General features: G+C 31.3%; 4 protein-coding genes across 5 annotated transcripts; 2 read left to right on the top strand and 2 right to left on the bottom strand.

The window, feature by feature from the left end:
• The first annotated feature begins 6682 nt into the window (after positions 1-6682).
• LOC100801810 (dehydrodolichyl diphosphate synthase 2) lies at positions 6683-9884 on the top strand. Its single transcript, XM_003518256.5, has 3 exons — positions 6683-7205; positions 7312-7379; positions 8697-9884. The coding sequence occupies exons 1-3, from the start codon at positions 6783-6785 to the stop codon at positions 9142-9144; spliced, it is 939 nt and encodes a 312-aa protein (XP_003518304.1). The 5' UTR covers positions 6683-6782; the 3' UTR covers positions 9145-9884.
• Positions 9201-16196, top strand: LOC100792988 (RNA recognition motif and zinc finger domain-containing protein). 2 transcript variants are annotated; one of them, XM_041006180.1, is made up of 5 exons: positions 9201-9729; positions 10871-11053; positions 11140-11249; positions 11366-11553; positions 14926-15992. In XM_041006180.1, exons 2-5 carry the CDS (start codon positions 10881-10883, stop codon positions 15781-15783), a joined length of 1329 nt encoding a protein of 442 aa, XP_040862114.1. In that variant the 5' UTR covers positions 9201-9729; positions 10871-10880; the 3' UTR covers positions 15784-15992. The 2 variants fall into 2 exon arrangements, with proteins under 2 accessions (XP_040862114.1, NP_001241083.2); NM_001254154.2 differs by lacking the exon at positions 9201-9729 and having other exon boundaries at positions 10666-11053; positions 14926-16196.
• Positions 16197-16835: 639 nt separating this feature from the next.
• On the bottom strand, positions 16836-18615 carry LOC100791935 (UDP-glycosyltransferase 71D1-like). Its single transcript, NM_001253974.2, has one exon. It carries the CDS (start codon positions 18430-18432, stop codon positions 17023-17025), a length of 1410 nt encoding a protein of 469 aa, NP_001240903.1. The 5' UTR covers positions 18433-18615; the 3' UTR covers positions 16836-17022.
• A 3547-nt stretch (positions 18616-22162) lies between these two features.
• LOC100792458 (UDP-glycosyltransferase 71K2) lies at positions 22163-24327 on the bottom strand. Its single transcript, XM_003519199.5, has one exon. It carries the CDS (start codon positions 24119-24121, stop codon positions 22721-22723), a length of 1401 nt encoding a protein of 466 aa, XP_003519247.1. The 5' UTR covers positions 24122-24327; the 3' UTR covers positions 22163-22720.
• Between the last annotated feature and the right edge of the window lie 310 nt (positions 24328-24637).

The following is a 24637-nucleotide window of genomic DNA, read 5'->3' as shown; positions in this document are numbered from 1 at the left end:
TCACGTCCATTTATAATCACCAAGTAGTTCTTATATAAGTAATTCTTCATAGTTGTTGCAACTTGCAAGCCCGCCTTCGGTAATTTTCGTGAGTGATCTCATGGACTAAACAATAAGGAAAACAATGGCACGTAAGGTTTTTTTTTGGTTCTCTTCTGCATTTTTTTCTTCTTTTCTCTTTTTTTTTATATTCTCTTTTGCGTTTTTTTCTTCTTCTTTTCTATTATGCTAACAGAACAATCTACATCATTAAAATAATTATTAGTCGATAAAACTTCATGGATTAATGCACCAGTCCCTACATTGCTTGACTAATTGTTTTTGATTTATTCTCTCTGGTGCCACCATCCATCGAATCAATTGAGCAAAGCAAACAAAAAATGTTATATTCCCAGTTTTTTTTTTATTTGTTTTACAACAAAGTAATGTGTCTCATCACTTTCTTTTTCTTCTTATTTTCATAGTTCTATTTATTTATATTCTTTCTGTTGTTTTATTGTATTTCTTTTTCTTTTTCTCTTTTTATGTTTTTATTTGTTGTTTGCTTAATATAGGGCGTGTCATCTTCTTTCTTTTATTCCATAATGACCAACTTTGTGTTTGACGATTAACTGATTAAGGTTTTCTCTTTTTCTTTTTTGTTCGTTTGTAATGGTCATTTTTTTCTTTTCTTTTCTCTTTTTTTCCCTACTTTCTCCTATTTTTATGTTTGGGATATAGGACATATTAAATTCATTAATTGCTATATGATAGTACCATTTCATTCACCTTTTCTTTTCTCCTCCTTTTCAGGGTTACTCAATGGGATAGAAGGAATGATGCACTTTACTTCTTCTTCTTTTTTTTTTTTTTCAATTCTTAATCGTGTATTATCAAATAGCTTTTGTGCATACCAGAACAATTATAATAGTTGTATATTTCTTCTTCTTTTTTCATACATAACAGATGTTTTTACTTTATCTAAATCGTTATTTTACTTTTTAGATTGTATACACGTTAGTTTTTTTGGTGTCTAATTAAATTAATTACTTGTTACATGCCTCAGTTTATTATTGCCTTGGTTGTTGTTCTTGAGTTGTAAGGCCATTGTACCGTGAAAAGAAAAGGATTGACAAAGATTAAAAATCCATGCACCAAAGCATTACATTTGTTATCATGTTCAACAACAACAAAAATTGTTAAGACGTGTTAGTTTATTCATATACACAATTAAATTTCATTGTATATGAATGGTGAGATATTATCACGTCCAACAATTCTTGCTATGTTTTTTTTTCTTATTTTTCATTTTAAAAAACTGTGATTGATCTTCTTTTCTTTTTTCTTTTTGTTGGTTAATAGTGTGTTTTTTGTGTGAAAGATTAATATATAGTGTTTAACTTTTGTATTTTTCTTGTTGGAAATAATTTAAATCTCACATCGACTAATAATACAATTATATTAGACTTTATAAGTAAGGGGTAATCAGAGTTAGATTCAACAAATGATGGGTACTTGTCACCACAAATAAAAATTTGATGTAAAACTTGATTATTTTCAAATTTACTTTAAATCAGTTTCAGTTTTAAAATCAAAATTAAAATGGATAATCCTTAAAGACTATCAACAAGGCAGCATCTCTCACATGGAACTTGATAGCTTCTGATGACCCTTGGGCGAGACTCGTCATAGCTCCTACATCAAATCCTCAATTTGCCCAGGTAATTAATTTTAGTTTAAGAATCTATCCGGAAAATGTCAAAAAATTTAGAGATCACCTGATTAATTTAACCTTTTCAAAAGTAAATATAAGTATATTTTTTAAAAAAAAAATCATAGATTTCATACCTAAAATTAATTTTATTACAGTAAAACTTGAAAATTTTCGTTCCTATCAAAATCTTTTCTTATCCTCACAAAATTAATTACCACACATGTTAATATAATGTGTAAGAGTCTTTTCTTTGTACATTTTTTTTTGAGAAATTTGAATTTATGATATACTTCTTTGTTTTGTTACAATTGTTATATAAGAAAAAATATTATCTAAAAATAATTGTTATTTTAACCAATGTAATATTAATTATTTTTTATTTATATTTTTTATAATATTAATGATGAATAACAAAAATTATAAATAAATTAATGATAATATAAGATTAATTTTATAAAATTATTATTTTCTTTCTTTTATTTTTTATTTTTTTTGTTTGTGTAAAATAACTTAGGACAATAATTTTTTAAAACGAACGACCAATTATTTTGGAACACAAGAATAATGTAAAATAAATTACCTTAACCTACCAAAAATAATATAAATACCCTAACTCTTCAAAAAATATATATAATCTTGAGTTTTAGCTCAATTTTAGAGGCGTATCGAAGCTATATCTAAATCATGTAAGTTGAGTGGCTATTTCTTTTTCTAATTTTTCTTGGTTTAATTTTATTCACCTTTTTTTATAAATGCTTCTCTTATACATTTTTCTCTTTTATTTTAATTTATTTGATACATGTCACACATCAATCCAATTATATATATATATATATATATATATATATATATATATATATATATATAAAATTAAAACTTTACAAGATAAAATAAAGATTTTGAATGAAGTTTTATGGTCGATAATACATATTTCAAATTTCGTATTCAAAATTTCTAAAATAAAATTAGCTACAGGTGACACTAAAAGTTGCACAAAAATACCCATAAAAAACTTATTCATAGTTACTTGCAATTACTAAAAGATCTGTCTATATTAAAGTGAATTAAAATAAAGTAGATTTAATCTTTTGAAAAAAAAATGTAATTTACCATTATTATTATTATTAGGTTATTTATGTTAAAAAGGTTTAAGGAAAATATCCTTTCCAGGCTTAAAAAATATCACTAAACAACTTAAAATTATCTTAGTCGTGGGATGGTTTTATTGGTTTTTTTCTTTGCGGTCCAAATATCACATAGACTAGAGACGGATTATCAGATTATGTTTTCCCCTTTCTAGAACTAGAATTATCTTCCACTGCATCACGTCATTTTAGGAACATAAACACCTCTGATAAGATGTTCATTCAAAGACATTGGAAAATATTCTTTAAAAAAAAGACATTAATTTTGTTATGATCATATCTATATATATTTTTTTCTTCTTTTTTGTTTTTCCTCTTATATCAATATTAATTTTGTTTTTCACTCTATAATCATTTCTTTATTATAGGAAGGAAAAGAATTCAAATGTCTGTAATTGGAGATTCATTAAAATTGTCTGAATCTTTACAAAGAATGGTAGCTATTAGCTAGAGCAGAAAATGATACAAAACATAATTTGAAATTTCAATTTATCATGGCAATAAGCTACATTGGGAAATATGATCTCATCCAAGCATGTAAAAGTCTAGCAAAAAAAGTTAAAGATGACCATCTTCACTTGAATGATGAAAAGATTATTGAACAGGAATTGGAAACTAAGTGTACTGACTTTTCTTATCCTGATCTACTAATACGAACTAGTGGTGAACTTAGTTTAAGTAACTTCTTGTTGTGGTAATTGGGCTATACAAAATTTTATTTCAACTAGAAACTCTGGCCAGATTTTGGGAAGGATGAGTTTGTAAATACATTAAGTTCATTTTAGCAGAGACAAAGACAGTATGGTGGACGATATTCATAAAACATGTGTATTGAAATATGGTGGTTACCTTCATGCATAAGTCATAACATATTCATTTATTAATCAAGTAATTGGATACAAATGGTTAATAAGTTAAAATTAATGTTAAATCATTCAGATAATATTTAAATTCGATTCTTAACAAAAGTAATTATTAATTAGACTTTATTTACTTTTTAATTGAAGTTTGAATTAATCAAAATTCTTTTTCTAAATTGTTAGTTGAAATTTATTGAAAGCATCTTTAAAATAGTGTGTTAGAGAATGTGTTGTTAGTATTTCTCTTAATTAAATGATAAGTAACATAAATATTGGTAGTTGTCTAACAACCAATACCATGTTTTGGAGATTAGAAAACAACTTACCTGCAAAGACAATTATTTTTTGGTTTAAATATGTTTTTAGTCATTTCAATTTGACTTATTTTTGTTTTTGGTCTCCCAAATTTAAATTAGCTTTTTTTTATCCCTTAATTTCAAAAATATGTTTTTTAGTTCCTCTTGATATACTTTTGGTGGTTTAGACTCTAAGGTTTTTATGTTGAGATTTCTCTTTAGATGACTTATGACGATCAAAGTGTTGTAACTGAATTTTTGCTTAACCCAAGACTTCCCAAAGGATTCCAAACATTCAAAAACATACCTCAAAGATTTAGGGGCAATTTCTAACAATAATTAAACCAATTTAAGATAAAAATAACATTATAATTACAAATTTTATACAATTACATCATAAATCAAAAGATTTATAATACTCAAGAACATAAAAAAAGAAAAACTCAAATCATCATAATCAACAATTTAATTACAAAATCCAAGTACTCCAAAGTATTTACAACTTGTCCAATCATAAGAAATATAAAATCTAATTTATTTGAGGGGTTTTGGGTAACCCCTCTACCCATGGCTAATGCCATTAATTCTAACAATGAGAAGCCACTCCCCCTTTACCTTAAAAGAAAAAAAATACAGCAAAGGAAAAAAGATGGCACAACAACACTCCTCCAATTCCTCCTTCACAAATGTGGTGGTAATTTTTATGGGATCTCTTGCGACAACTCTATAGTGTCAACACATGTTTCTAGAAAGAGTAGAAGAAAAGAATGTTTAGGTTTTTAGAAATAGCAATACAACTTTTAGACATTATTGGATTGTGAGCACGAAAGCCTAGCTAATAAAAGAGACTCACAGGGGAAAAAAAGGCTTGTGCACCACAAAACAATGCCTACTTCAATAATCCATAGAATGCATTTTTTTTTTGTTTAAATACATTTTGTTTCTATAACTTAGTGTTATTTTCATTTTTGTCATTGTAATTTTATTTATTTGTTTTGTCTTTATAAAATGTGTTTGTTTTATTTTTTATATTTATTGTATTATAGATAACATTTTTTAAAATATTATTTAAAGTTATTTAATGATGAAAAATAAAATAAACACATTTCGTAATGACTAAAACAAATTCAGGAACAAAAATAAAAAATAAATTATAGGAAAAAATATTTAAACTTTTTTTAACGTATTTAATTATGAAAATCCAATTTTGATATCCATACTCATATTCCCAAATCACTATTTATTTCATTGGAGTATTATTTATTTAATTTATTCCTTAAAAGCATTTCCACAATAATTATTCACATGTACATATAAGAAAATAAATAGCGGGGTGCATGTTACAAGTTTCCAAATCATTTTCTACAATTTATAGCCTATTTTTCTATCAAAATTCGTCTATTTTCCATTTACAACCATGCATCAACCGTTAGATTAATTAGTCTAAATAGTAAAAGGTGTGGTTTTTTTGCAAGACTCCAATAAAACAATATTTTTCTCATTATTTGACTACTTACTCAATTTGATACATTTACCAATAGGTCAACATTATTTATTATTTGTAAATTATATTTTTACTACGGAGAAATGCTTATATGACCCTACACTCCTCTATTTTTTTAACGTTACACTCTTCTTCCTACAAGGTTATTTTAATATAAATGAGCTATTCCCCTGTTATTAGTGTTGGCATCATTAATGAGTTTTAATTACTTCTGCTACAAAATTTGGGATATTAGTAGTTGAACTAAATATTTTGAGTGAATTAGTTCCAAAGTGATTAATGTGTGTGTTCAAGTTTTCATTTCATTTTTTAAGTTCTTAAAGTTAATAATATTGCATTTAAAATTAATTGGCTGTGACATTAGAACCTGTGGAAAGAATCCGAAGAATTGGTAGAATGAAACAAGATAGAATCTCAGATTTGATCCATCACAAATTTAAAGTCTTGCTCATCTCTTTAAAGTGATGTTAATATAAGTATCCTTTTAAGTGTTATTTGAATTTGAGAATTTTTTCTCCCTTAAACTTGGGTTGAGTCATGCTCACCGGCTGACCCCTACACCTCACCAATTTTTACACTAATTAAAAACATAAAAGAATTATCTTATGAAATTATAATAAAACTCACTAAACGAGTCAATCTAAATTTATTTTTCTGGTAGGTTGAGAGGCCCAAGGAAGTAGCCGACTATAGGTCTATAGCCCTTAACATCTTTGAAAATCTAGATAATTTTCGTACACAGTCATTAGTATCTTACCAAAATAGTAAATGCTAGTTTTTAAGCACAAAAAATTCGTGTTGTTATGTTTACATCAAAGAATTCAAATGCAGATGCAGTTATGAAAAATAAATGGCACAAGAGACCAAATCAGTGGCCGACCTACATAGCTGTGAAAAAATGAATTAAATTTGTAAATAAAATTTTATATTTTTATATTTTATTTATATTTATATAATTAAATCTACTCAATTTATTTTTTATAATTTGGACTAACTATCTTGGGGTCTTGTATTCGCCATTGGACCAAACAAAGTAACTATCCATCACCTAATTGGAGCCAAACGTCTACCATCTTAAAGAAAAATAACGTGGACCATTAACAGTCCAACACTTACCAATCGTGCTACGATACGGCAGCGTTTTGTCGCCAGTGTCGAAAATCATATTTTCTCACTCTTTATAAACGAAAACGCCCTTCAGAATTCTGCAGTGGCATCCCTTATTCCCATTCCAGTGGTGAGTTTGCCGAACCGGGATAACCGTATCCCCATTCAGAAAATACAATGTTCTCGTTAAGACTCCCTATTCCTCTCGTTAAAACGCCACCCTCTTCCTCTTCTTATTCTCCTTATTATCTCTGTCCTTTCCATGACCCTTGCCAAACGCGGGGACTTATCGTCTCCAAGCGCGGCTCCGCCACCGCCAAGTGCCACGCTGACGTGACACTTCGCCATGACAGAGTCTCATTCGCCGGAGAGTCGCCGGATCCATTTCCGGCGGAACTCGCGGCGGAGATGATGCCGAAGCACGTGGCGGTTATAATGGACGGGAACGGGAGGTGGGCGAAGGTGAAGGGGCTGCCGCCGTCGGCGGGGCATCAGGCGGGGGTGCAGTCGCTGAGGAGAATGGTGAGGCTGTGTAGCAGTTGGGGAATTAAGGTTCTCACGGTTTTCGCGTTCTCCACCGATAACTGGGTTCGACCCAAGGTCATTCTTGTCTTTTCATGTTTCCAAGTGCAATTGCATTACCGTGGTGTAGTTAGTATTTTTGTTTTTTTTTCTGAGTAGTATTATTTGTGGTGATGGTGTGCAGTTGGAGTTTGATTTCTTGATGAGGCTGTTTGAGACAACAATAAACTCTGAAGTTCAAGCTTTTAAGAGGTAATAATCTTACCAAACTTCTTTGTCCTTGAATTGAGTGTACGAAAAAGTGAGCCAAAGATCATGCACTTACACTCTATCATTTCATCAAGATTTTTCAGATTTTTTTTTTTAAAAATCAACATATTTAATATACATAATAAATATATTTAATTATAATTTATAGTTAATGCATAATCTTTCTTCTCATTTCTTTTGTGTTAAATTAAAGATATTTTAAGTAAGGAAGGGAAAACATAATTTTATATTATGATTTAATCATAAATTATTAAGATAAATTTATTGATTTTATAAATAAAATAATTTTATTTTTAAAGGAAAAATGTCACGTGTCAATCCATTTTGATATATATGGGTATCTAAGGGAATATTTTCACTGAATTTCTTGGCATCACAGCATTTTATTTTGAATCCTTATTATTTGTTTTAAAATTTTACCAAGCAAAAAAATTGAAGATTTTGAATGAAGTTTCATAGTGATAATAGATATATTTAATCTTTCATATTCAAAATTTCTAAAATCAAAATTAGCTACAAGTTGTTTGGTCTAGCTCGGTAGTATTATTTTTCTTAGCTTATGCTAAAAAGGTTTAACTTAAGAAAAATAATCCCTCAAAAGGCTTAAGAAGTGTCACTATACAACTTAAAATTATCTTGGTGGACAGAGGGTTCTATTTTGTTTATTTCCTATGTTTTTTTCTTTGCGGTCCAAATATTACATAGAGTAGATACGGTTTTCTTTCATCTTTTTCTAGAATTTTCTTACTCTGTATTACGTCATTTTAGGAACTTACCAGAAACACAATCTTCTCATAAAATGTTCATTAAAAAATAATACATATTGGTGACACTTGACATTGACTGTAATGAGTTATGAGTTGTGGTCACAAGTCACAAACCAAGTATTTCTTCTTTTATTTTTTTACTTTTTTTTCCTTATATCAAGCAAGACTTAATTATAATTTTTGTTCTTAAAAATGAAAAAAAAATATTTTAGTTTCATAAATTAAAAAAATATTTTAATCTCTTAATTTTTTTTTAAAAATGTGTTTTAAATCTCTAAACATTAAATTTGACGACTAAAATGTTTTTTTCGTTCAAAATAATTGTTAGTCTCTAAATAGTAAATTGAAGAGACTAAAAATGTATTTTTTTTTAAATATAAAAGACAAAAATGTTTTTTTTTATTTTTTTTATTTTTGGAAGAACAAAACCAGATTCACTCAAAAAAAATTTGGATTAAAAACACAATTAACCATATCAAGTAATATTTGATGAACTTTTTTTTGTCATTCTTATAACTTCTTTTTGTTATAGGGAAGGAATTCAAATATCTGTGATTGGAGATTCATCAAAGTTGCCTGAGTCTTTAAAAAGAATGATAGTTAGTGTAGAAGAGGATACAAAACATAATTCGAGACTTCAACTTATTGTGGCATTGAGCTACAGTGGCAAATATGATGTTGTGCAAGCATGTAAAAGTGTAGCCAAGAAAGTCAAAGATGATCATCTTCACTTGGATGACATCAATGAAAACATTATTGAACAAGAATTAGAAACTAATTGTACTGAGTTTCCTTACCCTGATCTACTAATACGGACTAGTGGCGAGCTTAGAGTGAGTAACTTTTTGTTGTGGCAATTAGCCTACACAGAACTTTATTTCAACCAGAAACTCTGGCCAGATTTTGGGAAGGATGAATTTGTAGATGCATTAAGTTCATTTCAGCAAAGAAAAAGACGCTATGGTGGTCGACATGCATAAACATTTATTTGTTATAGGCATAAGAAAGTAACATGGAAAGATAGTTTTTTTTTTTTTTTGTTATATTGATCAACAAACTTGTTAATAGCATTTGGAGAAAAGATAAATGATATTATAGAGTTACTATATTCTTATAATATTGTTTTATAATTTCCCTTTTCTTCATTTCTCTTACTCAATTTTATGTTTTTTTTCTTCTCTGGACTCTCTTTCTTAGTCATAAAAAACATTGTAAACAACACAAGTAGAACCTTAATGATAATTTGATGGATTCATCCTCAACCAAAATTCATTTATCAACTTAAAAAAATGAGCATGTACATTGTATTCATGGATTCTCTAGCTATCATGGTTCATGTCTAACCTGAACGCTGAGCTTGTAGTAATTTGGAAGGGGCTAACAGTAGCTAGGGAGAGGGGCTTGCTTTACTGTTGTTATCTGGGAAACTCAAATTCGAAGCTTGCTCTCAAGTTGGTCAATGATGGAGACCCTTTTCATACTCATCCTCTTGCACCTAATTTGGTCAACAACATCCAGAGTCTTGTTTCCTTGTACTGTAATATTTCTTTCATTCATACTTTGAGGTAAGGAAATAAAATAGATTATTGGCTTGCCAAGTATGGTGCCTCATCCAACGATGCGCCCAAGACTTGACATTCTTGCCGTACTCATTTTTACCAGGCTCTTTTAGGAACTATATGATTTGTTGATGATGAAAAATGCTTCCTTGATACTTAAAGCTTTGTTCTTTGTGATTTTTTTTTTTGTCTCTGTAAAATGTGTTTTAGGGTGGCATCTTGCCTATTTTGATGTGCTCAAATGATATATATTGATATGTGTTGAAATGATGATGTTCCATTATTGTTTTGAATCAAAAGCTTCAAGCTTTGAACTTGCCATAAAACTTCAGAACACAAAAATAGGATTTTGGCATGATGAGAATTTTTTGGCATTGGAAATAGAGAATAAGGCATTTTTTTTTTAATTTGAGTGATTAAAATGAGTTAGAAAACTTTAATCGAGTGATTGGAAGAGTTAGTAAGGATTTGGTTAAAAGGATTCATAAAAATGTTACAATGCCTAATAATTTTTTTAATCATTAATACACTTAGATTAATTAGTAAAAAATGATTAGAAGGCCTTTCTAATAAATCAGTAAGCTTTTGACAAAAAAGAAGTGAATTTAGATTAATTTTGAAGCTTAGAATATGTATATTCAAACTAAACAATATTCAATTTTTGTGATTACTAATTTAAAACATGATTTAAAATATTAAAATTTATTTAATAAAATTCATTTAGGTCCAAATTCAAAGAGGATTGATATTTAGAGTTAAAATAATAAATTTAAGGACAAAATGGTGAATTCGTCCTTAAAATATTTAGAAAACTTAAGAGGATCATATATTCTAAAATAATAATACAATTATACATTTTTGTGAAAGAATCAAGCTAAAAAATATGGTGAAAACTGTAATACTTAGAATTTTGTTTATCTATTAAAAAAATCATGAGTCTATCGTTATTGAATTATTGATTAATCTTATTTGTAATTTACGATAAATTTTAGTCGACAAAATGTAAAAAAATAAAATGAAATAATAATTAAGTGGCAGGGTATGTGCAATGTAGTGTACACTTCGTAATTTTTATTTGAGTCAAAAACGTTGTTTGCCCTAACCATTTCACATTCCCCGATTTCCCTCACCGGTTTGTGTTGAGCAGATAGAGAGAGATGAACCCGCTAACACTAGTGAAGCGCACTCAGAACATCAATGCCAGAGAAGCTGCACTCGGCATCGGCGAGCAAGCCTCCTGGCACACCAAGTACAAGGATTCCGCTTACGTCTTCGTCGGTGGCATCCCCTTCGATCTCACCGAGGGTGACCTCCTCGCCGTTTTTGCTCAGTATAACAACTCTTTCCTCTTCCATTTCAATTCGATTCATCAACTCTTTTGTTTTTTTTTTTTTAACAATTTTTTTTATTACTCAGATACGGAGAGGTTGTTGATGTTAACCTAGTTAGGGACAAAGGCACCGGAAAATCCAAGGGTTTTGCGTTCCTTGCGTATGAGGATCAGAGAAGCACGAATCTTGCTGTGGGTGGGTTCCTGTTCTATGATTTTATTATATGTTCTTTTTTTAATGATTTTTTTTGTGTGTGTGTGCGTGGATGCATTTGTTGAATTGCGTTTTGATGTTTGTTTTTTGTGGCTCAGATAATTTGAACGGGGCACAGGTTTTGGGGAGAATTATTAGGGTGGACCATGTTGATAAGTATAAGAAGAAGGAGGAGGAGGATGAAGAGACAGAGCGGCAGAAGAGGGAGGCGCGTGGCGTTTGCCGTGCTTTCCAAAGAGGTGAATGCACTCGGGGAGCTAGCTGCAAGTTTTCTCATGATGAGCAAGTAAGATAAGCATTTCATGATCATGCCACAAAGTAATTCGACTTTTTTTTTGTATATATATTATGTTTTTAGATGTGTATGCTTCGTGTGACTTGAAAACTTGAGTATTAGGGTTCGAGTTTTTGTAAGGTTTAATTGAAGTGTTCGAATGCAATACTTTTTGGTTTATTGGAATGATTTATTGCTCTTTGACTCTTTGATATCGTGGGAGTGGGATTTTGGTATTGACCGTAGATTGTAGACCATAAACTACAAATAGAGCTGCATTTTATTTTATTTAATATTTTTGTTATTTGTTAAGGTTGTAGTCTTAGATATGTCGTTGGTCACATAGAAGTTTGGTATTTCAGCTAATAAGTTGTTCATTAGTAATAATAAGATGCTATGATACTAACAACAGGCATGCATTAGCTTTGTTGATGCTCATGGGTTTATTATATGGTGTTTCTTGGTCATACTTGCAAAGGGATTGGATTTTCCTTCTTAAGTTGATGTATATTCTTTTTTTTTTTATTCTTTTTGTGGCCTTATGATGATTCATGAATCAACTGAACACTGCAGCTCAGGCCAATAATTCTAGTAAACAGTTATGTTCAAATCCACCAATTCTAGTCACTTCATCTAGCTGTGACCTCTAACTTCATTTTACCTTGTTGCTTGTGCTTGCTCAATTCACCTGTCTTTTCACAGTTTTATGGTTATATTTACAATTTTAATATACACACTTATCTGAAATTTTATTTGTGCTTGCTGCTGGCTAGGCTTGCAGTCAGGTTTTATTCTCCCCACTGTTTCTGTAAATGAGCAAGCACTATTGTAGACAAAGATATTCATTACAGGGTTTTAAATAGCGTTGCTATAGTGGCGTAGCGGAGCAGCCCCTTGCCGCTACAGGGACTGCTGTAGCAGAACAGTTTAGATTACTGGCCGAAGTGGACCAAATAGTGGGCTCAATAGCATCTGTAAAAAGCCCTCTAAAAAGAGTGGTTAGAGCTTTTTTTAGGGGTGGTGGTGGAATTTTTGGAATTTTAATTTCTAAAAATGATATCTACTGCTATATTAGTTGGGGAAATGATAAAGAAAACTCGAATTTAGAAGATGATGATTGATGATTTCTATTTAGGAAATTTGTATTTGACTTTTGTTAGTATTTACTTGTATGTTTTATTTAAGACACCTATAACTTTTAATTGTTAATTATGAATGTCATGAATTTTGAGCAATTTTTTTTATCATTTTTGAGAATTTATATGTATATATTATTATATTATATATTATAAAAACTATAGACTATATAAAAAACTTCAGAGTAGTGGCTATACTGCTACCCTCTATCCTGCTTTAGCAGATTTTGGGCCAGCTGCTACTCACCATCTGAGATTCAAAACATTGATTCTGTATTTCATTTTTATGGATTTGGAACTTTGTTCTGTTGATGTTTTTGTTTTACTATTATTTTCCTTTTATTGTAATGCACTGTGTGGTTCAAAGGAGGGGGAGACAGGGGAACTAAACAAATTTAGAATTATACACTTAGATGGTCAAACAAAGCTATTAAATTAAGGATACTTTAGTCTAATTGGTACAGAAGTTTCTCTCCCTCCAAAATTTTGAAAACATGTAAAGTTCATAAAAACCCTCCCCTCCCTTCCATTTTCCCTTCAACTAAACATCATTAAGGAGGATGATCATTGTATATTGTATAATAGAACAGAAAGTAAAGAAGACAAAACAGTAGGATGATCAGTAATTCAGTACTCCTCATCTCCTCCTAGGCTACAAAGAGACTTCAGAGGAAAGAAAGGAAATTGAAAGCATTAATACAATAGAGTAACATTGTCCCTTTGCAGGTCAGACCTTTAAAGATCCATGAACAGCCATCCACAAGTCATAAAACAAGCCTGTCTCATTAAAGCTTTAATAAGAAACTTAGTGCTAGAAATTCTGGAATCACTCCAGCAAAGAGAGCACAATACCAGGGAATCTTATATTCCATTGTACTTCCAAAACCTTATAATGGAGGGAAACAAGAACGTTGATGGTCATATTTAAGCAAATCTTCCAAGTAGAATGGTGCAGAGAGGTGGTGAAGAAGTTGCACATTGAAGTCAATGTACAAAACTGAAGATTGTTGAATGAAGTTTAGCTATTTCCTTTATTTTGATGATTGATATATACATTTTTGTGGTTAGTTCAACCTGGTTTCTTTTAGCTTCATCCTTCAGTTTGTTCAATTATGCTTTTACATAATAGTATAATACTAATAAGCTCTTGTACTTTTGCCGGGGCCTTAGTCTATGATAGTCATTTTTGAAGTAATGAAAACTTTACCAGTAATGGGAAATTGTAGAAAGATTTCGAGAGGTAAATTGTAATGGGAAATTGCAGAGTTATTGTTCTAATCTTTCTATAAAACAATAACCATGATTTTTTTTTATGGGCAACTACCCTGTAACTACCAGTTATAAAACCCTTACTAACTATAGCTGCCTAACTAACATTCCTTTCCTATTCGTATTTCACATTTATATAAAAACCACAACAAAGCCTTATCCCACTAGTTAAAGTCATCTATATGGACCGCATGATGCCGTTTAGCTACATCTTGTATTTGTATTTACATATCAGATTTAAATTAACTAAATAAACTAATCATAATTCCAAGCTACATAGTTTACATATATGGTAAAGTCTAAATAGGAATATAAATTTGAATTCTATAATGTAATCCTTAATGCATTTCAATGATAGGAGGACCAATGTTTTTGGATGGGTTTTTTGTATTTCCTGACTGTAATGTATATGCTTAAGTTTGTGAGCTTGCTGATCCTAAGATTGATAATATCATATTTAAAATTTTCAGTGAATTTCCAAAGTGATTAATATGGGTGTTCAAAATTTTATTTCATTTTTTAAGATCCTAAGATTAATAGTATTGTATTTAAAATTAGTTGCCGGTGACATTGGAAGTAGTGGAAGGAAAAATGTACTTGAGCTTGAGGCTCATTTAAAGTTGTTCATCACCATAAAGAGGTTAATTTATGTTAAAATGGACTAAAATGTAATATATATGCATCTCTCAAGGAGAGAAATGTAATTATCAAAATTAAAGGGAGGACATTGTAATTTAAATATATCTGACGGAAAAGGAGTGTAATTTACCCATAATTGTTTGCCGCTTTATTGTTCAGGTTCTCTGCTTTGTATAATTTCTTGTCATTTTTGCTTTCCTTATAGTTGACCTTTTGAAGTTGTGTATGTTATATAATGTGCTGAATTTTGGAATAAAATCTTGTTGGATGCAGATGGTTTATGCAGCTACTTTTTATATTTGTTATTTTGTTCTTGATTGTCTTTGTTTCCTTTATCCAGAGAGCTGCAAATACAGGTTGGGGTCGTGAGGAAGACAAGCCAAAATGGGGTCACGACAAATTTGAGGGTCCCAAAAAAGAGAGAAGATCTGGCAACAATCAATCAAATCATATTCCAGAAACTAGAGACAGAGATTCACGTACTAGGGCCCGTAACTTTGATGCTGAATTAGACAACCAACCTAAGAAAAGTGATAGAAGAGAGACGGCAAAGCGGTGGCATGATAATAATGATGATAAATTTGAGGGAAGAGAAAATAACAGTAGAAGAGAAGAAAATAGATCAAGAAGGCATGAAGATGATGACAAATTTGAGGGGAGAGAAAATAACAGTAGAAGAGAAGACAAGAGATCAAGAAGGCATGAAGATGATGACAAATTTGAGGGGAGAGAAAATAACAGTAAAAGAGAAGAAAAGAGATCAAGAAGGCATGGAGATGATGAATTTGAACACAAGTCAAGAGAAGATGGGTATAGGAGAGAAGAAAAAGGATCAAGAATGGATGATTATGATGGTATGGAGCTTGAGCCAAAAGATCAACGCAGAAGGGAAGACAAAAGGTCAATAAAGCCAGATGATGTTGAGTTTGAACCAAAGTCAAGAGATTCTGATATAAGGGAAGATAAAAAATCCCGTAGGAGGGATGATGATGATTTTTTAAGCAAGTCCAGAGAACCTCATAGTAACAGGGAAGACATGAGATCAAGAAAGCACGGTGAAGATGAATCTGCACCAAAGTCAAGAGAAAATTATGCTAGGAAGCAAGATGATAGATCATATAGAAATGATAGCAGTCGAACAGAGTCAAAAGAAAGATATGATTTTGACAGGAGAGAAGAGAAAAGGCCAAGAAGGTAAGGGCAGTATCAAGGTCTGGATATGGCATGTCATTCCTTTGTTATGGAGAGAAACGAGTATTAGACTAAGTTGAACAACATTTGATAAGCTGAACTGTGATTCAAAGCTTCTAATATTTCCAAGGTCATTTTGTTTATCATGATCGACACTGCTGAGAGCACTGAAAATCTTCTTTTTGGCATGTATGATAAATATTTTGTTTGGTTCAACGGTCTCCTACTACCAATGCTAATGTACCATGAATTCTCTATATTTGGTGTGTCTATCAGCGATGCTATCTTCTCTAAAGGTAGCAAAAAGCGAAATGCTTTGGCATAGCGAAGCTCCCAATTTTTACGGTGCTGGTCTAAGATGCAAAATTTGATTCCAAGTATTATATTGTAGAACGCTTGGTTCAGTTGGTTGTGGATATTTTATATTTTCATTTGTTTTCTTCCCATTTTATTAATGTTAACTTGGAGTTGTTTAAAGATTAAAAAAAATCTATGCAACATTCATCAATGCCTTTTAATGCGATTCAGGAACTCATTCAACATAAATTGAGGATTTTAGCTAAGAAAAGTCGAGACCATCAGGACTGCCTAGTGCCTACTTTGAGAATTTGGTTCACATTCTCCCATTTGGGAGATTTTTCAGGGGCGAAAAACACCACAATTCACTATATATATATATATATGCACACTTGACTTTAATTGAAGCATATTACAAAAGTTCATTAGTCACAAGTTTTGTAGTTTCTCTTTCTCTTGTTGAGTCCATCCTTTGAGAATTCATTTATATTATATTTCCAACAATTTTGCTTGAACTGGTACATCTTGCTTGAGATTATACAATCCACCCATCTCTGCTAAAAAGAGAAGTGAAGACCCACGCATACATAGGTAAAAGGTTTTACGCTTACTTGAAATCCAAATCACTTGACTTAAATTTAAAAGGTTTAAGAGAGTTTGTAAACTTTGATAGTCACAATTGTCGTTGTATTGATTGAGGTTAATCCATTCTATTTCCCCAGTTCAGATTTGAACGAACAATTTAATATAAACCACCCAAAGAAAACGCAGAACAGAAGAATATTCATAATTGCTCAAGCAAATTCGTCATACACAAACTGCAACCATTTGATTATTCATCTAACAGGAAAGGAGCAACTCCATCTAACATACACAAACTGCAACCATTTGATTATTCATCTAACAGGAAAGGAGCAACTCCATCTAATAAAACACAACAACTATGTTATCAGTTGCTTCCCAACATATTATCAATTAGTTTCCCAACAGCAATGTAAGAAGACCCACCAGTAAGGACAGCATTCCTAGCCTTCTCTTTCATCTCCTTCACATTCTTGTGCACCACATTATCTCCATCCATCAATTGTTTCAAGCCTTTCTCTATCTCCTCTGCCATCACAAGATCACTACCCCTTCTATAATCCACTTTAAGCTCCACTGCCAATTCGTATCCCCTCACCATCCAAAAAGCATTCAGCTGTTGTTCTGCATAGATAGGCCATGTCAATATTGGTACCCCAAACCACAAGCTTTCCAAAATAGAGTTCCATCCACAATGAGACACAAACCCCCCAATGGCTTTGTGTGCCAAAACCTCCACTTGGGGTGCCCATCCACATACCATTCCTTTACCTTCCTCCATCCATTCCAAGAAACCTTCTGGTAAGGTTCTGTCTGCATTGTCTGAGGTTGGGGGAGAACGCATAGCCCACAAGAACCTTAGCCCACTACCCTGAAGTGCTAGTGCTATTTCCCTTGTTTGAGAAGGACCAAACCCTCCCATGCTCCCAAAACAAAGAAAAACAACAGAAGAACCTGGCTGCTCATCCAGCCATTTCAACACTTTGTCATGCTGAGCTTGATCCAAATTAGGGTTAGGCTGACCCTTGAGATCAATCAAAGGGCCAACAGCGTAGACAGGAGGGGTTCGACTTTGACCTTCTTCAGACAATGCATCAATAGCATACTGCTCCAGCTCTGAAAAAGAGTTGACAATGATCCCTTTGGTATCCATGAACCTCTTAGCAAGCTTGTAATACGTGGCGTATCCACCGTCTTTGTTGAAAGCAGCATCAGGCAGAACACTCGGAGGAACCGGATCCGGGAACCCGGGAATCGACAAGTCAGGATCAGAATCACTGAACACATCCTCCATCCGACGGCTGAGGAGGAAAAGCATGAAAGCTGTGAATGCAACATTTGAAGTCATGAACATGTAAGAGGGTATGCCAAGTTCATCTCCCACATCAACCATAGACATAGTAAAGATATCAAGGACTAAACCAACAACTGGGTGTGATAAAATGTTTTGCATGATGGCTCTGACGTGGGGTTTGAGGCTTTCCATGAAGGTCCATATGTAGTGTTCAGGGGAGTTGAGAGCTAGCTCCCGTGGTGGTGGCTCCACTAGAGGGAGATCAATGAGCTTGATTTTGGGTTGTGAGGCTAAAGCTGTTCTGATGTAAGAGTCTGCAAAGGGTGTGAAAGGGAACTTGATGCAGAGGATTGTGACGGAAAGACGGTTGTCACGGTTGATTAGAAGCTGTGCAAATTCTAGAGATGAAGTCAAGTGCCCAATTCCTGGCGAGGGAATCAAGATCAGCTCTGCGTTTTTGTTCTTCTCACTGCTACCACCCATTTTCTTTCTTCTTTCTTCTATCTGAAAACAATCTTGTTAAGAAATATTCTTTAATGAACTACGAATAAATTGAAAAACTTAAATATTAATATATGTCAGTGTTACAATAGAAATAAATCTAAATGATCAACATGGGATATATTTATTATACGGATTATTAAAATCAAACTCCAATTCTGTCACGAGAATCCTAGTCAAGTTGGATTAGACATGTACATTCACGCTGGCATGCATTATTCAACTGTTGCGGAGGATCCATCCAGATCTAGACATGTACGATGTCATGATAAGTGTTATAACTATTTTTTTTAAACTAAAGTTTTAAAATTATTTAAGACTTTAGTTAAATCTTTTCTACCACTTTAACGTTGTAAGTAATTTTTTTTTTATAATTTTAAAGTTGTAATTTTTTTTTTATTTTACGACTTTGAACTCGTAATTTTTTTTTTAAATTTTATCACTTTGAAGTTGTAAATCTCTCTTTTTTTAAAATGTTTTAGTTTTTTGTTTTTTTTCAAAGTGTATAAAATTTTTACGGTTTATTGTTTTCTAATTTTTTTTAAAATTATTTAAATGTATAATAAATAATATTAATTTTACTTATTAATAGTATATTTTTTATGGTTTAGGTTTTATTTTATATGTTATTAATTTATTTTAATGTTTTATTATTTAAAATATGTTATATATTTTTAATATTGTTTTATTTATTTAAAATTTAGATAATTTATTAATAAAAATACATAATAAAATTAAAATGAGATACTCAAAATTTGAAACACTTTAATCTAAAAATTGATGAAATTTAAATGAAAATTACATATTTTTTTAAACTAATAATGAAATGATGTTCTATAACAAGTTCTTCTAAATATGTATCTGAGTCTCTCTTGACTGATTTGTAATGTGTTTGTTGTCCTCTTGATCTACATCATCTACCTCCCTCTTGTTCTATGATGTTCATCTATAATTTTTATTTAAATGTCATCAATTTTTAAATTAAAGTGTTTCAAATTTTTAGTATCTTCTTTTAATTTTATTATGTATTTTTATCAATAGATTATCTAAATTTTAAATAAACAAAAAAATTTAAATAAAACAATATTAAAAATATATAACATATTTTAAATGATAAAATATTAAAATAAATTAATAACATATAAAATAAAACCATAAAAAATATACTATTAATAAGTAAAATTAATATTATTTGTTATACATTTAAATAATTTTTTAAAAATTATAAAAAAATAAACCGTAAAAAAATTATAAACTTTGAAAAAAAACAAAAAACTTAAACATTAAAAAAAAAGAGAATCAAAGTCGTAAAACAAAAAAAAAAGATTTTACGACTTTAAAGTCATAAAACCAAAATAAAGAAATTTACTTACCACTTCAAAGTCGTAAAATAAAAATTTGATTAAAGACGTAAATAATTTTACAATTTCGATTAAAAAAAAAAAGAAGTCAGGACAAATATTACGACTTCTAACTTAAAAATTATAATATCTTACCACTTATCTCTTTTTGGCTAATTTTTTAAAACTCACCCCAATTAAAAAATTACACTTAAAAATACCCCTCTTTGTAAAAAAAAAAAAAAACCACTTTACCTCATCTAAAGCATATTCAGTTAACAATACTCACTGGCAGTGAAATATTGTGTCGGCTAATTTCTTTCTATGAACCTTCATAAAAATTGGTAAGCACTTATTTTTCAATGTTTATAAGAAACTAAAACAAACGTTAAGCACGCAAACTTTTAGGTTAATATAAGATTGTGTAATTTTCGTCCTCAATTTTTTTATTACACATTTAATCTTTAATATTTTTAAAATTTAATAATTTTAAATTATTATTATTGTGTCATTAATTTTTTTAGCAAAATTTATTCATGTGGCACACAATCATCATCAACTTATCTAAGGAGGAAGTCTATCTACTATACCGATGTGCTCAACCTGCAGTGCTCCTAACTTGGCAGAAAATTTATGTTTTCTAGAAATAAATTTTGTATTTTTGTTAGAGGACTCTGCTAAGATAGAAAAAAGGTCACATTACTGAAATTGTGCCTAAAGAAATTCGCAGTTCACTAATGAGGGGAGAGAAAGAAAATAGAAAAGGAATATTATGTCATGAAATTAACTTCTTTTAAGGAACTTACAATTAATGTCCTAATAAAGTAGTTAAGCTTATAAGACTGAGACAATCCAGTTTCTTTCCTTAGTTAAAATACCAGCAAACATTATTATTGCAATTATCAATCCTTCCAAAAAAAATAAACCAGGACAATATAGAAAGAATAGTCCCAATTGCTTAACTATATCTGTGATACATTTCAATTTTCAACTTATATTCAGCAAACACTATTGTCTTATTAGAATGATAATCTTTGTGGAATCAATTACTTACAATACTTTAGCACTCACTGATTCTAAGAAAGTAGGCAACCAACCCCATCTACGAATTTCAACAATAGTCATCAAATGCTACCAGACATCAATAGTTCTCCAACAGAAATGAAAGAAGATCCACCAGTAAGAACAACATCAATTGTTTGAAGCCTTTCTCTATCTCTTCTGCCATTACAAGATCACTACCCCTTCTATAATCCACTTTAAGCTCCACTGCTAATCCAAATTCCCTCACCATCCTATAAGCATTCAGTTCTTGTTCTGCATAAATAGGCCACGTCAATATTGGTACCCCAAACCACAAGCTTTCCAAAATAGAGTTCATTCACAATGAGACACAAACCTCCCAATGGCTTTGTGAGCGAGAATCCCCGCTTGGGGTGCCCAGACATTGAGGAGACACTTACCTTGATTAATAAATTAAGTATGATTAAGTGACTAACATTGAACCCACGGGATTATACACAAAAAAGTCTTTAGTCTTCTGATTTTTACAAAAAATAATAATTTATTTGATAATTAAATTAGAAAATTTAATTTAATCAAATAAATATTTTAGTGGAATATTATTATATTTTTTCTAACACCAAAAATATAATTAATATAAAAAAAAATATTATTTTATAAACGTAAAAGTTGTCCATAAAATAAGAATAATATTTTATTGTTATGATACATATCAGGAATGTGATTAATTATCGTAATTAGTCTTATGATTAATTTTGAATTATCTTTGTCTTATATAAAAAATCTTCTTAAAACAAAATATATGAAATAATTTTTATTTTTATAAAGATAAATAGATATGAAATTATTTTAAATCTTTTGTTAAGGACCCAAATCTATATCTCTTTAACATTATAAATAAAAACATTTGGACCATTTCTCGATTTGTCGGTGTCATCCTTGCGCATTTATCTCAAGCAAAGTGCACTAGACACAAACTAATTAAGCCTAATTTTAGACCTGAAAAGTAGAGAGAGGATTTACTCTTTAGAGTTTCACTTATCAAAAAATTGATAGTAGAGATTGGTCTCCGTGTAAATACACTCCTCACACTATTCAAGGAACATCAACATCAATAAATCCTAACATCAATAAATCCTAACTAATTAACATCCTAAGGTATCCAAGTGCAATTCCTTATTTAATCATAACTTTGAGTAGAAACAAGGTTGCATGTATAAAAAATGTCATATAATTGCCTTAAAAAATGTGTAGAAATTAGGCATATTTGGCGATTATCACTGACTCTATGCAGCAATTACAGTTTTCAACTTATATTTAGCAAACATTGTCTTGTTAGAATGATGATCTTCCTTGTGCAATCAATTACTTACAATACATAGTTACTGAAATAATTTGACATTTTGGCTTTTTCATTCATTGATTCAAAGAAAATGGGCAGCCAATCCCATCTATGAAATTAAACAATAGTCATCACTTGCTATCAGTCATAACATCAATGAGTTCTCCAACAGAAACGAAAGAAGACCCTCCATTAAGGACAACTTTCCTAGCTACCTCTTTCATCTTTTTCACCTTCTTGTGCACCATATTAGCTACATCCATCAGTTGTTTCAGCCCTTTCTCTATCTCCTCTGCCATTACAAGATCACTACCCCTTCTATAGTCCAGACAATAAAATAGAACAGGATAGAAAGAATAACACAATTGCTTAACTACATCTATGAAACACAAACTAAAACAATTTTAATTTTCAACTAATATTCAGCAAACACTTTCTTATTAGAATGATCAGCTTCCTTGTGCAATCAATTTCTTAGAATACATAGTTACTGAAATAATTTGACTTTTTCTTTGATTCAAAGAAAATGGACAACCAACCCCATTATGAAATTCGACAATAGTCATCAAATGCTACCTGTCATAACATCAATTAGTTCTCCAACAGAAATGAAAGAAGACCCACCATTAAGAATAGCTTTCCTAGCCATCTCTTTCATCTGTTTCACCTTCTTGTGCACTGCATTATCTCTATCCATCAATTGTTTCAGCCCTTTCTCTATCTCCTCTTCCATTACAAGATCACTACCCCTTCTATAGTCCACTTTCAGCTCCACTGCCAATCCAAATTCCCTCACCATCCTATAAGCATTCAGTTGTTGTTCTGCATAAATAGGCCATGTCAATATTGGTACCCCAAACCACATGCTTTCCAAAATAGAGTTCCATCCACAATGAGACACAAACCCCACAAGGGCTTTGTGAGCGAGAATCTCCACTTGGGGTGCCCACTCACATAACATTCCCCTACCTTCCGTCCACTCTAAGAACCCTTCTGGTAAGATTCTCTCTTCATTGTCTTTGGTTGGTGGAGAAAGCATACTCCACAAGAACCTAACTCCACTATGCTGAAGTGCTAGTGCTATCTCTCTTGTTTGAGATGGCTCAAAGCTTCCCCTACTCCCAAAACATAGAAAAACAACCGAAGAATCTGGCTGCTCATCCAGCCATTTTAATATCCTATCATGTTGGGCTTGATCCAAATTTTGGTTAGGTTGACCCTTCAGATTAATCAATGGACCAACAGCATAGATAGGGGGTGTTTGAATTTGACCATCACATAATGCATCAATAGCATACTGCTCCAACTCTGAAAAAGAGTTAACAATGATCCCTTTGGAGTCCTTGAACCTCTGAGCAAGTTTATAATAAGTAGCATATCCACCTTGTTTGTTAAAAAAAGCATCAGGCAAAACACTAGAAGGAACTGGATCAGGGAGACCCGGTACCAACCACTGAGGATCAGAATCATTGAATGCATCACCAACTTCACGTTTCTGAAGGGAAAACATGAGATTCAAAAACCCAACATTTGAAGGCATGTACAAATAAGAAGGGATACCTAAGTCATTTGCAACATCAATCAAGGGTGCACAGAAGACATCTATGACCAACCCTACAACGGTGTTTGAATGAGATGATGAAATGTTTTTCACTATGGCTTTGACATGGGGTTTGAGGGTCTGCAAGAAGGTCAAGATGTAGTGTGGTGGTGATCTCAATAGTTCCTGTGGAGGTGGTTCTACCTGAGGGAGATCAATGGCTTGGATTTGAGGTTGTGAGGCTGTAACTGATCTGATGTATGCATCTGAATAAGGAGCATAAGGGAGCTTCATGCAGAGGATTGTGATTGAAAGATGGTTGTGGTGCTTGATTAGGAGTTGTGCTAATTCGAGAGATGAAGGTAAGTGGCCACTCCCAGGTATGGAAAAGAAGATCAGCTCTTCTTTCTTGTTCATCTCAGCCATTAATTTTTAAGTATGGTGGGTGGAACTGTGTTTAACTCTTGCCTCTTGAGCTGTGGCAGTTTGTGAGTTCATTTCAACTTCAGTTTGGCCTTTCATCGAACAACATGAATGCGGATGGGAAAAGAGAACTGATGCTTTTCTTTGTTGGATCTAATGGTCAATTCAGCATATTCAATCATTATAAGCCACGCATTCAATTCAGCATTGTCAATTGTTATAGGCCACTTGATCAATTGCAAGAAAGGAAAAAAAAAATAGAACAAAGTAATAATAATAAAAAAATAGAACGAGTGTGTAACACACTGGAACTAGCATCGTTGAAAAGTAATAATTTTTAAAAAAAATAATGAAGAAATATTAAATAATTAGAACGTGCATTTAACATCAATGTGTTATTATAATATTACTGTTGAAATTCACCAAAAAAAAAAAAATATTCCTGTTGTTGGAGACACCCACGGACGACTTTGTCACATAATTACACTATTTATTTTATCCGCAGATATTTATAATATC

This window comes from Glycine max, chromosome 2 (assembly GCF_000004515.6).
Source record: "Glycine max cultivar Williams 82 chromosome 2, Glycine_max_v4.0, whole genome shotgun sequence".
NCBI classification, from domain to species: Eukaryota; Viridiplantae; Streptophyta; class Magnoliopsida; order Fabales; family Fabaceae; genus Glycine; species Glycine max.
This window is presented reverse-complemented; position numbering and strand designations above follow the sequence as displayed.

Coding starts and splice junctions, on each gene's coding strand:
- LOC100791935 (NM_001253974.2), bottom strand. CDS start 18,432: ATGGGTGGTAGCAGTGAGAAGAACAAAAACGCAGAGCTGATCTTGATT.
- LOC100792458 (XM_003519199.5), bottom strand. CDS start 24,121: ATGGCTGAGATGAACAAGAAAGAAGAGCTGATCTTCTTTTCCATACCT.
- LOC100801810 (XM_003518256.5), top strand. CDS start 6,783: ATGTTCTCGTTAAGACTCCCTATTCCTCTCGTTAAAACGCCACCCTCT. Junction 7,206..7,311: donor ATAACTGGGTTCGACCCAAG/GTCATTCTTGTC, acceptor GATGGTGTGCAG/TTGGAGTTTGATTTCTTGAT. Junction 7,380..8,696: donor GAAGTTCAAGCTTTTAAGAG/GTAATAATCTTA, acceptor TTTTTGTTATAG/GGAAGGAATTCAAATATCTG.
- LOC100792988 (NM_001254154.2), top strand. CDS start 10,881: ATGAACCCGCTAACACTAGTGAAGCGCACTCAGAACATCAATGCCAGA. Junction 11,054..11,139: donor CTCCTCGCCGTTTTTGCTCA/GTATAACAACTC, acceptor TTTATTACTCAG/ATACGGAGAGGTTGTTGATG. Junction 11,554..14,925: donor AGTTTTCTCATGATGAGCAA/GTAAGATAAGCA, acceptor TCCTTTATCCAG/AGAGCTGCAAATACAGGTTG.